We start from the raw sequence: 13,095 nt of genomic DNA, 5'->3' as shown, positions 1-13,095 counted from the left end.
CAAGCTTCTAGTCGGCTGTGCCCTTTTTTCTGTTGTTATGGACATCTTCATCAGGGTCGCTAAGATGAAGGTTCCAAGATATTGCTCTGTATCTGTCCCGTGGCATGATCTCTGATGGAAGTGGCAAAGAAAAAAGGTGATACTGCCTCCGGTAATCTGCAATGCTGTCGAGTTTCACCATGGCCATGTACAGAAGCAGCCCAATGTACTTGTTAAAATCCCCCGTGTTCAAGTCTGTCCATTTGTACTTTTTTTCCCTGTGCTATTTGTTTAGCAGCCTGCTTCTTTGTGATTTGACACAGCGTACAGTTTGTACAGGAAAGAAAAAACGGGTCGAGGGGTGTATATGTAGAGGTGGAGGTGAGCTGTGGCCCAGGTGTCCAAGGTGGTTGAAACCTGGAGACAGGGGGAGCGGTGACCAGGTCTTTGTCTGTCTTCCAAGACAGCGGAGCTGGCTGCTGTGTAGGCGGGGGCGATGGTACATGGGATGCTGGTGGCTGTGGGGGAGGCGCTTCTGCTCGGGGGGCACGGGACATCTTGGCTGGCCGGGCTGTTGATGATGGCTGTGGTGGAGGGGCTGATGGTGACCTGGTGGCAGGAAGAGGTGATGCTGCCTGTGGTTCACTGGGTCCTGGCAGCGGTGAATCCTCTCTGAAAAAAAACAAACAAACTATTTAGGACATTCACTACTACTAAGTTCATTGAAAAAAACTCCTCAACCCTTTCTCTTTTCTTCCTCCCGATCCCCCACACACATCAGTTTACACCTAAGAGGAATGTGGAGGAGGTGTGAGGCTCTGACTGCTTCTCCTCGGTCCTGTCAGCTTATCTTCTCTGTATCTATTCCAATTTATCATATGTGCTACCTGTCCTGTCCAACCCATACAGCAGCAAATCACACCTGAATGAGATGTGGGGGTGGGGATACTCTCTCTTCCATTTCAAAACGCTACAGAGATTTACCAGCAATTTCACATTAAGTATAAAATCACAAACATAAATAAATACAAAATATATGAAAGTCTCAACTGTAACAGTATGATAAAATAGTCAATGGCCAAAGCATGTTTTCAAAGTGTGAATAGAAGTGAAAACATATTACATTAGTTATCAAATGGTCACATTGAATAGTCTAAATGTGTGTGATTTGGATAAAGAGATAGTTCAGAGATACAGTACGTTAGTTTTGGGGAATTTTACTGTTTTTCCCACCACCCAGAGTCAGCAACTAATACATACCTTAAGGCAGACATTTTTTATGTATTTGGTGTAGTCTGAAGTTATGAAGTTGTTGAGTGTCTATAGTATCATATAACATAATCATGATCCAAGAATTGCGCAAAACTAGGCAAGTAAAATAAGTGGGGGTGAGATGACGCTTTTTTCTTTTTCTGGGGGGGGTCCAGCGTCTCAGACTTTGAAAACCTCTGATCTATTCTATTTGTAAGTGAAGCTCACTTTTTGTAATATTGCAAACAAGGTTTTTGTAAAACAAATACACTTACCCATCTTCAAATGGATCCCTATTATTTTGGTATTCCTCTTCATTGTCGGAATCAAACCCTTCAGGCTCTGAAACTCCTGCCTCATCCTCGTCGCTGCTCTCCAAAATCGCTGCAAAAACTTCTTCTTTTTCTTTTTCTTCTACGTGTTTTTTCGCGGACTTTCTCTTTCCTCTCCATGTCAACTCATTGCAAACTGCACTGTTTTTCTGCAGTTAAAGGTGACGGACGGGTCCTTAGTGATTTCCTGAGTGTCCATTGGTTTGTTTCAGCCAATGCAGACGGACACACGAATCCACCAATTATATTTCTGTGTTGAATTATCGCGGAGAAACATCGAGTAAACGCGGCGACCCCAGGGGGTTATTTATGATTTTATTTATTTTTTATTTAAACAGGAGGTCTCACTGCATCTCTTTACTTTCTACAGTTAGAGAAACATGTTAACAAGAAAACATTTTTGTTCGAATGTGTGTGTATGCTGGGTTGAACAGAAATGTCCTCACAACCCACAGTAATCTGGTGTATCCCATTTCTATGTTATATGGTCTGTGCATGAACAAATTCTTTATATATTCCTTTTGTTTGGAAAAAACAAGTCAAATGTACAGTATTTTATCCTGCAAAGTGATGTTACTTACTGTATGTTTAGAATCAACATGAATAATGTCAAGTCTTAAGTCTTAACAAACTGTCAGATTTATTTGGGATTTGGGCTGGTAGTCCTGTGTAAAAATACTGTCAACACCAGTGTAGCGCATATGCATTTACAGTTGAGGTCTCAGGTCAGTGTCCCCTGTCCAGAATCATTTTTATCTCGTGCCTTTTTCCAAATTTAATTGAACAATCTGTGTTTTCTTGGTTTACTTTTATGCTGCAAAATGCTGTGCTCTAAAAGTGGTATGTAAATGAAGTTATAATTATTCTGTGACTGAGAGAGTATAGTACACTTTTACAGTAGCCTAAGCAGTTGCTATAATGAACAGAAGTCACACATGTGGTGTAGATAGCGTAGCAGAGACAGAGCCCCCACACCCGCTGCAGGGCGAGGTGTTTCTATTTTAACTAGTGCAGCTTTTCTAGCTTTTACAGCAGTGGTTTAGCGGCCCGAGTCAGTGAGTGAGGTAGGCTACACACACACACACACACACACAATGAGAGTAGAGATGAGACGAGCCGGAGAAATAATTTCACATGGCGTGCTCTAAAAAGAGAAAAGTAGACAGCGGAAAGCTTTTAATCAAGAATGGATTGACTCTTACATGTTCAGTCTTCCCACAGGCAGTTCAAAACCAGTATGTCTCATATGTTCAGAGATTATTAAAAGCGACAATGTGAAGCCACTACAAGACAAAGCACAGAGCATCTTTTGAGCAGGTTAACAAGGGGGAAGGATTTTGGTCATTTCGTTAACAAGGGGGATGGCATCCCCCCCTCGTCCCCCCTCAAATTGCCTACTGGTTATGCGTACATTTTGTCTCTACAAAAGGATTCTCTGTATTAACAAGATTCTCATGATTTTCTGCAAAAATCATTTGATTTTGAGTGAGCATGTCTGATTCTGTTAACTTCCCCAAATCTTAGTAATGTAAATGGAAGGTAGGAAGGTGATTAGGTTATAAAGGCTCTAATCTTCCCTTTGATTTATTTTATTCAATCACTGATATAATCAATAAGAACAATTTGACAAATCCAATCAAAATATTTCAGCTAAGAACTCCTTCCCTCTCTTCTATTTCTAGGCTGGCTTTCTAGTTTAATAAAAGTGTTTGTTTTCAAATTTATCCTGCGGGATCCATTGTCTTTGAACAATGTGTTCTTACTCCATCATTTAGTTTTCATACAATGTTACCGTTTGTAGATGTAGCTACTTGCCAATCCTCAAATAAAGTAAGATAATTATTAATTAATTAGACCGTACAAATGGCGGGAGGAAATAAAGCTGAACTGCAAACTGTGTCCCAAAGAAAGCTGGACCACCAACATCACACTTTTTGCCTCTTAATCATAGATTCAATGATAATTCCACATCAATTCAAGTTCAATAAAAAATTATTTATAGAGCCAAATCATAACAGAAGTTATCTCATTGCACTTTTCCTATAGAGCAGGTCTAGACCGTACTCTTTACCAAGTTTCTCAATTCGTCTAATGCCAAGATTAAGTGCCAATGCAGGAAGTAGTGTGCCCTATATGTATAGTATCTGCAGTATCTTCTTCACAGGCAGCTTACAGCCCCAGCAATTGCCACCTAAAGCATAAGGATGTGAGTATGTTGCCTGAGAGACAAAACCCACAAACCACACACAAATATATATATATATATATATATAGTGTACAGGAACATCTGCACTGAGTATGGACTGGAAACCCCGAGGTCAAAGTGGGAAACACCTCCAAAGGTGGTAGAGAATGACCGAGCCAAGATCCTGTGGGACTTCCAGATTCAGACTGACAGAATGGTAATGGCGAACCAGCCTGACATCGTGGTGGTGGACAAACAGCAGAGGAAAGCCGTTGTGGTTGACGTGGCAATACCAAGTGATGGCAACATCAGGAAAAAGGAACACGAGAAACTAGAGAAGTACCAAGGGCTCAGAGAAGAGCTGGAGAAGACCTGGAAGGTGAAGGCAACAGTGGTGCCCGTGGTCATCGGAGCACTCGGGGCAGTGACCCCCAAACTGGAGGAGTGGCTACAGCAGATCCCTGGAAGAACACCAGACATCTCGGTCCAGAAGAGTGCAGTACTAGGAACAGCAAAGATACTGCGCAGAACCTTAAGCTCCCAGGCCTCTGGTAGAGGACCCGAGCTCGAAGGATGAGACCACCCGCGGAGGGTGAAGGACAAGGTTTTATATATATATATATATATATATATACTCTTTTCAGTTTAAAATTTCCTACTTATTGATATTAATATTTATTCATACCTCTATTACTGTTTTTATATTATAATCTTAATAAGCTACACTTAACTTGACAGTACATGCACTATTACTGTATACCATATTATTATCATCAACCGGTAAACCCACTTTGTACTTCACACTTATTTTATACTTATACCCACTTGGTACTTAATTTATTTCCTGACCTGTATTATAGTGTATTATATTTTTGCTTAGTACTTCTATTCCTGTGTGCACTGACATGATAGTGAGCTGCTGTAACAAAAGAGTTTCCCCTCAGGGATCAATAAAGTATTTCTGATTCTGATTCTGAAAACAAGTCCGCCTCACGTGCTACTGCTCTAAAGCTTAATTGCTGTGAGCGCACGGTCATAATTGAAGGACTCAGTTTTTGATCAACTCAGAGCTTTTCCCATTTGGATTTTGCCTGTTGGGCAGTGAGAGGACACTGAGGTATTTTAGTAAATGAATTAAACTGAAACTATAAAAACATTTGACAAACACTCACAATTTGTACAAAGGTATTTATTTTGATATAATAACATTGAAGGAGAGACTATGTATCTAATTTCAATATAGATGACTTGAGCAATACAACTTAATGCAATGATCAACTTAAAGATTCTTGATATTCATTTAAACATTTTGGGCAAGTAAAAAAGCAGGCAACGTGTTTCTCATATGCGTCATCAGACTCTTAAAAGCTGTTTAAAGCCATTTACTATTTCTAATGCACCTACAGGGTGTGGTTATTTGGAACAACCCACAGCTGATACTCTTCAAATGACATGTTCAGCTTTTGTTAAATTGCACTCTCTCTATTTTTGGCTGAGAAGTGATGTAATGACCTAAAGAATACAGATCCATTATAACAATTACACAGTTTTAATTATTAATTTTCATTTATCTAGTTGGTCATTTCTGTAACACTTAATAAACCTCTACACCTCTGGTCATTCAACCTTTAAATTCAATTTGATGTTGTCAAGTTATTCAAATGGTGGTGTTTCCTGTGTGTTTAACAAAGAAATCCAGATTCAAATGAATTTTGATTAAAGATCATTTGTAATACTTAATATGGTGTATCCTAAAATTATATTTTACGTGTTTTTTTAATTGTATGAAAAACGTGATACTGCTTACTTCAGGGCCGTGCAGAGAACTTTACAGGGTCAGGTGCTCAAAGTTAAAAAGGGGTACATGGAACAAGATTTTAAAACACCATACACCAACATAATTTACAGCATAACCTGTTGTTTAATATATATTCAAACAGAATGTAACATGGAATCTTATTGTCCCCCACCCGATGAAATCAGGGGACAATTGCAAAGTTAACTATTAATTACATAATAATCGAACTTAAGTAGCTCTGGATCAGAATTCTAGCTTTAACAAATATGTTTGATATTGCATGCTTTTAATTATAGGCCTATTTTTGTCAAATATAGGGCTGTCCTCTATTAAGATGCCAAAATGTATGGACCAATTATAAGGGAACAGATAGAGAGCAAAGCTATTGAATGCATTTGATCACAAAGGATATTATTCTGTCCTCCAAACTAGAAAAACAACTGGAGAACTATTGCCTACAATTGCCTAACTATTTACCAGAACCACTGCAGTCAGGAGGACCACTATCAAACTTATGTTGCATAACTGATTTGAAGGTATGACTTTGTGTAACGCTAATTCTCAGGCATGTGATTGTCAAAGGACAAAAGAGCAGGAAAATAGAGAGATACAGAGCACGGTGCGCCACCACACACACACACACACACACACACATACATTTTTTTCCAGAAATCTACTATGCCACAAGTTTGCTCCCTCGTGCTGATCCAGAATTTGTCTTTAATTATTATTCCGGATGCTATAATTACATAAATACAGTAGCCTAATCAATATTGAAATAATGTATTTATGTTTACATTGTTTGACTATTGTGTAACTATCTGCTTTGCACAAGGCAGAAAACTTATTAAATGTTTAAATTGCACAGATATAAACAAGTTAGTTAAAGTGAAACTACTCACCTACATCTAAAGCACCAACGGGTTGGTAAACGCCAGTAAATAGTCGCCATCAAGTGGGATTAACTAAATTAGCGGCCAGCTAGCATTAACGCTACTTGAGAGTAAAATTATATTTCCTTTAAAACGGTGGAAAGAAATACAATTCGCCCATGACAGCCACAACTCTAAATGATTATTATTAATTGTTGATAAGGGCCAGGGGCAGGCTTTCACAAAGAAAAAATAATAATTACCCAAAAACATAAACAAGCCTTGACAACAGGGCACTGTGGACATTAAGGGGCTCCTCTGCCCCTGTAAGATAACAATTTGTATAGGACAGAGTTTTTCTTGTGCTTTCCACTTTATAGACCACCTCACATGGAAGTTTATTCTGGTTAGAGCTCTTTGTGATATTTGTGACTTTAAAGACCTCATAAGGAGGAATCAGCACTTCCTTTTCTTCCTTAAACTCAGAGTACTCACTGATGTTTGCTCCAGAGCATGTGATAATCTCAAAGCATGACTTGTTTCCAAATCTTTCAGCGCTGAAGTACCAACCCATTGAACTGGAGGTAAAATTGCCAAAGCAAATCTCTTTGTTGAGAACATCTTGGCTAAAGTAGCGGTCGACTCTACGGTAGCCAGTGAGACATCTCTCTGCTTCAGGTTTGCGAGTGTTGAGAGTTTGAAGGGCGTCAGTCAGGAAAAAGTGAAGTGTGTGATAGCTGAATGTGGTTTTGTAATTACATTTCTGGGTTCGAACTGCATCATTGAAATCATGATAGATGTTTGGTTTGTCGAGGGTATACACATAAACAGCCATGATCTGTTCTTTCCCCAAGTTGTCAGAATGGTTCAGGCTATTGTATTTGTCTTCTCCTTTGCTCTAGGCCTGGGTGAAATTTGTGTCTTTGTTTTTCTCATTCTGCAGGTATTCTTCTTGCACCTTGGACTTCATTTCATCTTTGCAGCCAGTGTACATGTCATCAACAGAGTCTAGAGCCATATCCAGTGGAAGGACACCATTTGACCCAGGTGTAGTGGAGTCCTTTAAAGAAATAATAGACATTATAAGAACAAATTATCTTGGTTTGTGGTCATCTTACTTACACATGTCAGTGCACAGCAGTTACACTTAAAAAAGCCATCATCCAGAATATACAGTACCACTGCAATTCCTGTAAAGACTCCATAAGTGATTAGCACTGCTGCCCAAACTGCCATCCTCCACCAAAGTAGAAACCTGGAGACGCTGTTGTTAAATAAGTTCACCTCTGGTGTGGTCTAGAGGAGAAACACCCTTCAATGAGACAGCATAGTCTGTCTCTGCAGTCTTCACTGACTGAGAGGGTACAACACACTTATATATTAAACAGTTAAGGAAGTTAAACATTGGGTGTAAGATAGAGTAAGACAGCTCATTGGTGTCATATAATAAGGAAGACACAGTTTTGCAAGACAAACATAACCATAAACTGAATGTAAGGGCTTATCTTCACAACTCTGCAAGCTTTGAGTAGAACTAGACATCAACTTCAGACCATGTGACGATTCAAAGCCAATCTGCCAGCGCTGGGGTAGCAACACATTAAGCTGGCAGTAAGAGAGCCAAAAAGTCTGCTCTTGTTTAACAGCTTGACTAAAGTACATGTGCAGTGAGACATCTTTCTGTTTGATGTTTTTTGCAAGTGTTGAAAGTCTGAATTTTATACAATACACATTGCACCCACTTTTGCATATTAATGTTCTGTCTTTTGTCTTGCACAAATAAAAAAATATTAAGTTTGAACTTCATGAGTCAGGAAAAAGTGAGGCGTTTGATAACTGAATTTGGTCCTGTAGAATTCTGGGTTCCCAAAAGTCAGACAATCAGGAAGAAAGCATCAAATAACTATAAAATGACAAGTTAATTGATGCTGACTTTGATGCTCATTTGATTGTCAGTGAACATGTTTGATTCTGTTGACCTCTAACAGTGCTTAATAATGCAAATAGAAGGGATCAGCAGGTTACTGGAGACTCGTAACATTTTCACTTGCTTCCTTTGATATTTCCTGTCACCTCCCTTCCCAAATCAGAAAACAGGTTTACTACCTCCCACACTTTCTATGATCAGGTTTGGTATCTGATCAAACAAACACAGAGTGATAAGTGAAGAAATAAAGGCTACCTGTATACAACAGTTTACATTTCACACACTAATAATGGTGACTTGTGTGATACATACATGAGCTCATGCAACCCCCAAGGTTGGCTCATGTCTAGTCTGTCACAAGCTTCAGGCCTTTCTAGTCATAGGTGGGAGCTATACACATACAGGTCAGTTTACTTTATGTTACAGTAACATTGTCATTTACATTCATTTTACAAGTTTGCATGTCTATGAATTATGCACGCAGGAAAATATGTATACAAAGCATTACACAAACATTCACAATTTGTTTAAGACAAGGGTATTTTATTGTTTTTTTCAAGTTCAACTGTTTTGACAGGATGTTAGTACAATTGTTTTTCTTTAGTGCACCCAGATGACATGGATAATACAAAAGAACACAGCTGCATTATAATAGTTAGATATTTTAATACATTTCCCCAACCTTTCCATTTCTGACTATTTGGCGTTTCAAGTTTTAGTCAAATATGAAAATACTGGCATTTCCTATGTGTATTTTAAGAGAATAGTCAAAATGATGTCATGCCTTTATTTAAATCTATAAATCCAAATGCATTTTCAAAATAATGTGAAATCACTAACCTGGTGCAGCCCAATATATTATTTTGCATGTTTTGTTTACATCAAATATATGTTAAATGTGAGAGACTGCTTATTTCAGAATAGCGTACAATTCGTTTTGGACAGAGTATTTCTTGTGCTTTTCACTTTATAGACCACCTCACATGGAAGTTTATTCTGGTCAGATCTCTTTGCGATATTTGTGACTTTAAAGACCTCATAAGGAGGAATCAGCACTTCTCTCTCTGACTCTCCAAGCTTCGAGTACAGCGAGATGTCTGCTCCAGAGCATGTGATCATCTCAAAGCACGACTTGTCTCCAAATCTTTTAGCGTTGGGGTACCAACCCATTGAACTGGAGGTAAAAGAGCCAAAGCGAATCTCCTTGTTGAGAACATCTTGGCTAAAGTAGCGGTCAACTCTACGGTAGCCAGTGAGACATCTCTCTGCTTCAGGTTTGCGAGCGTTGAGAGTTTGAAGGGCGTCAGTCAGGAAAAAGTGAAGTGTGTGATAGCTGAATGTGGTCTTGTACTTATATTTCTGGGTTCGAACTGCATTATTGAAATCACGATAGATGTTTGGTTTGTCGAGGGTATACACATAAACAGCCATGATCTGTTCTTTCCCCAGGGAAGTGGAAGGTCGCTTTCCCTTTTTAGGCCTCCATTTTTTGTTGTAGTATTTTTCTGCTTCGCCCCAGGCCAGGGTGAAATTTGTGTCTTTGTTTTTCTCATTCACTAGGTACTCCTTCTTCACTCTGTACTCCATCTTGTCTTTGCAGCCAGTGTACATGTCATCAACAGAGTCTGGAGCCAAATCCAGTGAAACTTGACCTTGTAATCCAGGTGCCACAGAGTTCTGAATAATAATAGAAACAATGAGCAAAAACATATCTGATAATCTTACCTACAGTACACAGTAGTCACACTTCAGCAAGCCGCCACACAGCTTAAACACTACCTTTGCAATTCCTATAGATGCTCCATATGTCATTAGCACTACTGCCCAAACTACCATCATTGCCATCTTCCACCAGCATAGAAACCTGCACACAAAAAACACCTCTTTCAATAAACACTCTAATCTTATTTGAATCTGCTGGCTACCTCTAACCTTACTGAGTAATTTCTAAAACATAAAAAATAATGATGTAAAACAATGTTTGGATGGATTGAAATGGAGGTGGACTCCTTAATATTTGTTTTGAATCTAGATCAAACAGGGGAGAAATTAAGACTTTTATTCACTTACCACAGTTCAGTGCTCACATGGTGTAGTGCTACTTTGGTGATTTGCCAGTCATCTGTTAAGCTGAACTCCTGCTTGTCTTTCACCAGCTGCAGGCCATTTCAATCACAGGTGGGACCTTCATGAGGACTACTCAGTCAAGTCATTCCTCTTTGATTGTAATTAATTATATGGGTCTGTGTATCTGGGAATTATGCAGTACCTAAGACCATAGCCTGAGACAAGAATACCTTAAGAGCGTTCAAAAAGTAATTTTCAAATTATCATTGCAGAAACAGGTGTTTTTAGGAAATGTATGACTCACAAACATTCAAGTCCATTTCAATGAAATAATCAGTTTACATGCAGGGTCATTTGTTTAGACACAAAGTGACCTTTGATAAACCTACTGTATCAGTGTCCTTTATCCTTTTGCATCTGAAAATGGTGTAAATGTTTTCCAACATGAGCATAATCAGTTTTTTTAGCTTTTTTTTATTTGTAGTCCAATATGTGGTGAGAGACAACAGGTCTTTACATGCTGTACAGTACACAGGCAGAGTAAGACATGATGTGTTAACAGAACTACTCTTGTGGTCCACAAAAATGAACAAATAGTACAAGATATTATATATGTTCATTAATGACATTTTGTTTTAAAAGCGTGAATAACACTGATACATTATTGCCAGAGGATAAACGACCATATCACAATGCTTACAGTGGGGTAGTTAGTGTATACATATTAAAATGATAGGCTACTTTTTATACCATATAGACCATTTGCCCAGGCAATACATGAGAAACTGTGTTAAAGAATCCCATTAAATGACCTGTTTTTACGACTTTTTTTGTCAGAAATGTCTCTCCAGTCTTGATTGAAACTGTACCAATAAAAAACATAGTTTTAAAGTGTGAACAGCCAACTTGTGTCTCTTTGAAATTTGTTGAGCTGTAAATTTAATCCAGCAATCCAGCAAAGATTGTTCAAAAATCTTTTAGTTGAGATTTTTATGTACTCCTACTGGTACCGTTAAGTAACCACTAAATATGAGTTGCTTTCAGCAAAGGTACCTCATTTTGATGTCAATAATCAACAAAATAAAATTTGTGAGTTGTTTGGTATTAATTGTGCACAGTATGGCCTCTGAAAACTAACAATGCTAACAATGGTAACATTTTTATTTCCTCGCAACTTTCAAAAACATAATTTATGAATTTGCAACAAGATAAAGTGTCCCATTAGCACATCACTTAACTCTTAACATCACCAGAATAATCATCAGCACCAGCAGAGCACTCAGCACTGCAGCCACAAAACACTTCTGCCTGCGTTTTATGAGGACTAAAGAAATTACAATTAACAGCATTATGCATGCTAACATCATCCCAACACTGCTTGCATGCCAGTGTGTTGAAACAACTCCAAAATATGTTTTTATTTGCCTTTGATTCAATTTACAATTTAAATCTCTCCTTGATATTTGGGTGCTCTGTAGCTTGTAGACCACACTGCACCATGGGTCATTTGTCAGGACATCGGAGACTTTGAAGACCTCATAGGGAGGAATCAGCTCTTGTCCCATTTGGTTTGTAGCAGAGTAATATGTTATATCAGCACCAAAGCATGAGTAGATCTCAAAACAAGACACATTGCCATTAAAATCAAATGACTGCTTGCTTGAAGCTACCCAGGTGAATGCACCAAAACGCATGTTTGTGTTGATGACATTGTGGTTAAACTCTTCCAGTGTCCTATGATAGGTGGTTCTGCATGATGTCTGATAGTGACGCAGAACTTGAATGGCTTCAGTCAGGTAGAAGTGGAAGTAGTGGAACTTAAATCCGTACGTGCTGTACTTGTGTTTGCCTGTTTTCACTGCTTTGTTGAAATCTTGTCGGACATTTTTCACTTTTGTGTACATGTACATGACTATAGCATGTTCTTCTTTCAGGTGCTTGTGCACAGGTTTCTTTGCATTTCTTTCAGCTGAAGCCCAGGCAAGACTGAAGTTTCTGTTGTAGTGCCACTCAAACACGCCAAAGAGGTCGATCGTGGAGGCTGCTTCAGATCGACATCCATCATACATGTCATCAACGGAATCTGTCGCCATATCCAGAGGTAAACTACCAGTCTTAGTTTTCTGCAGTGACAGAAAAAAAACAGCTACAGTACAGTGAGCAAAATCAACAATTACAGAAAGTTTATAATATTCAGTGTAAATTGGCTGGAAAGAATTCTAATTGTGATCATTTTTCTGCTCTTCCTGACACAAATAACAGGTAAACTGTGCATGTTTCTGGTGCATTTAAAAGACAGAACTGTCATCCCACCTCAGCAGGTTTCTGAGGCCACCAGAGTAGTAGAAATGGGGCATGATACAATAGGAGTGCCACCACCAACAACACACAAAGGGTTGCCCAGTTTCTCAGCTCACACACTGGTTCTCTGCCAAACTTCATATCTGAATGAAAAGAAAGATACCTCTTATAACTAAAATTGGCTCTTAAAACTCTTTCAACATCATGAATATACATCAGACTTTGCATTACCAGCCTAGTGGCTGAAATGTAAGATGAACAATAAACCATAGTCAGGAGTCACACAATATTTCCTTGTAGTCTGATCGTTCAATAAACTTCCTCATATTCTCCAACAACAACATGTGAAAGCTGATGTTTTTGGCTTACCTTTCCCCTGCCAA

The 13,095-nt window shown here is 38.7% G+C and overlaps 1 protein-coding gene and 1 pseudogene across 2 annotated transcripts; both read right to left on the bottom strand.

Annotated features, from left to right (window-relative positions):
• Positions 1–270: 270 nt before the first annotated feature.
• On the bottom strand, positions 271–7,645 carry LOC122874121 (annotated as a pseudogene).
• A 1,221-nt stretch (positions 7,646–8,866) lies between these two features.
• Positions 8,867–10,567, bottom strand: LOC122873765 (ecto-ADP-ribosyltransferase 5-like). 2 transcript variants are annotated; one of them, XM_044190901.1, is made up of 3 exons: positions 10,415–10,567; positions 10,124–10,208; positions 8,867–10,021 (listed from the first exon to the last, which is right to left on the bottom strand). In XM_044190901.1, exons 2-3 carry the CDS (start codon positions 10,187–10,189, stop codon positions 9,260–9,262), a joined length of 828 nt encoding a protein of 275 aa, XP_044046836.1. In that variant the 5' UTR covers positions 10,190–10,208; positions 10,415–10,567; the 3' UTR covers positions 8,867–9,259. The 2 variants fall into 2 exon arrangements, with proteins under 2 accessions (XP_044046836.1, XP_044046838.1); XM_044190903.1 differs by lacking the exon at positions 10,124–10,208 and having other exon boundaries at positions 10,415–10,563.
• Between the last annotated feature and the right edge of the window lie 2,528 nt (positions 10,568–13,095).

The sequence above is a fragment of the Siniperca chuatsi genome, linkage group LG3 (assembly GCF_020085105.1).
Source record: "Siniperca chuatsi isolate FFG_IHB_CAS linkage group LG3, ASM2008510v1, whole genome shotgun sequence".
Lineage (NCBI taxonomy): Eukaryota > Metazoa > Chordata > Actinopteri > Centrarchiformes > Sinipercidae > Siniperca > Siniperca chuatsi.
This window is presented reverse-complemented; position numbering and strand designations above follow the sequence as displayed.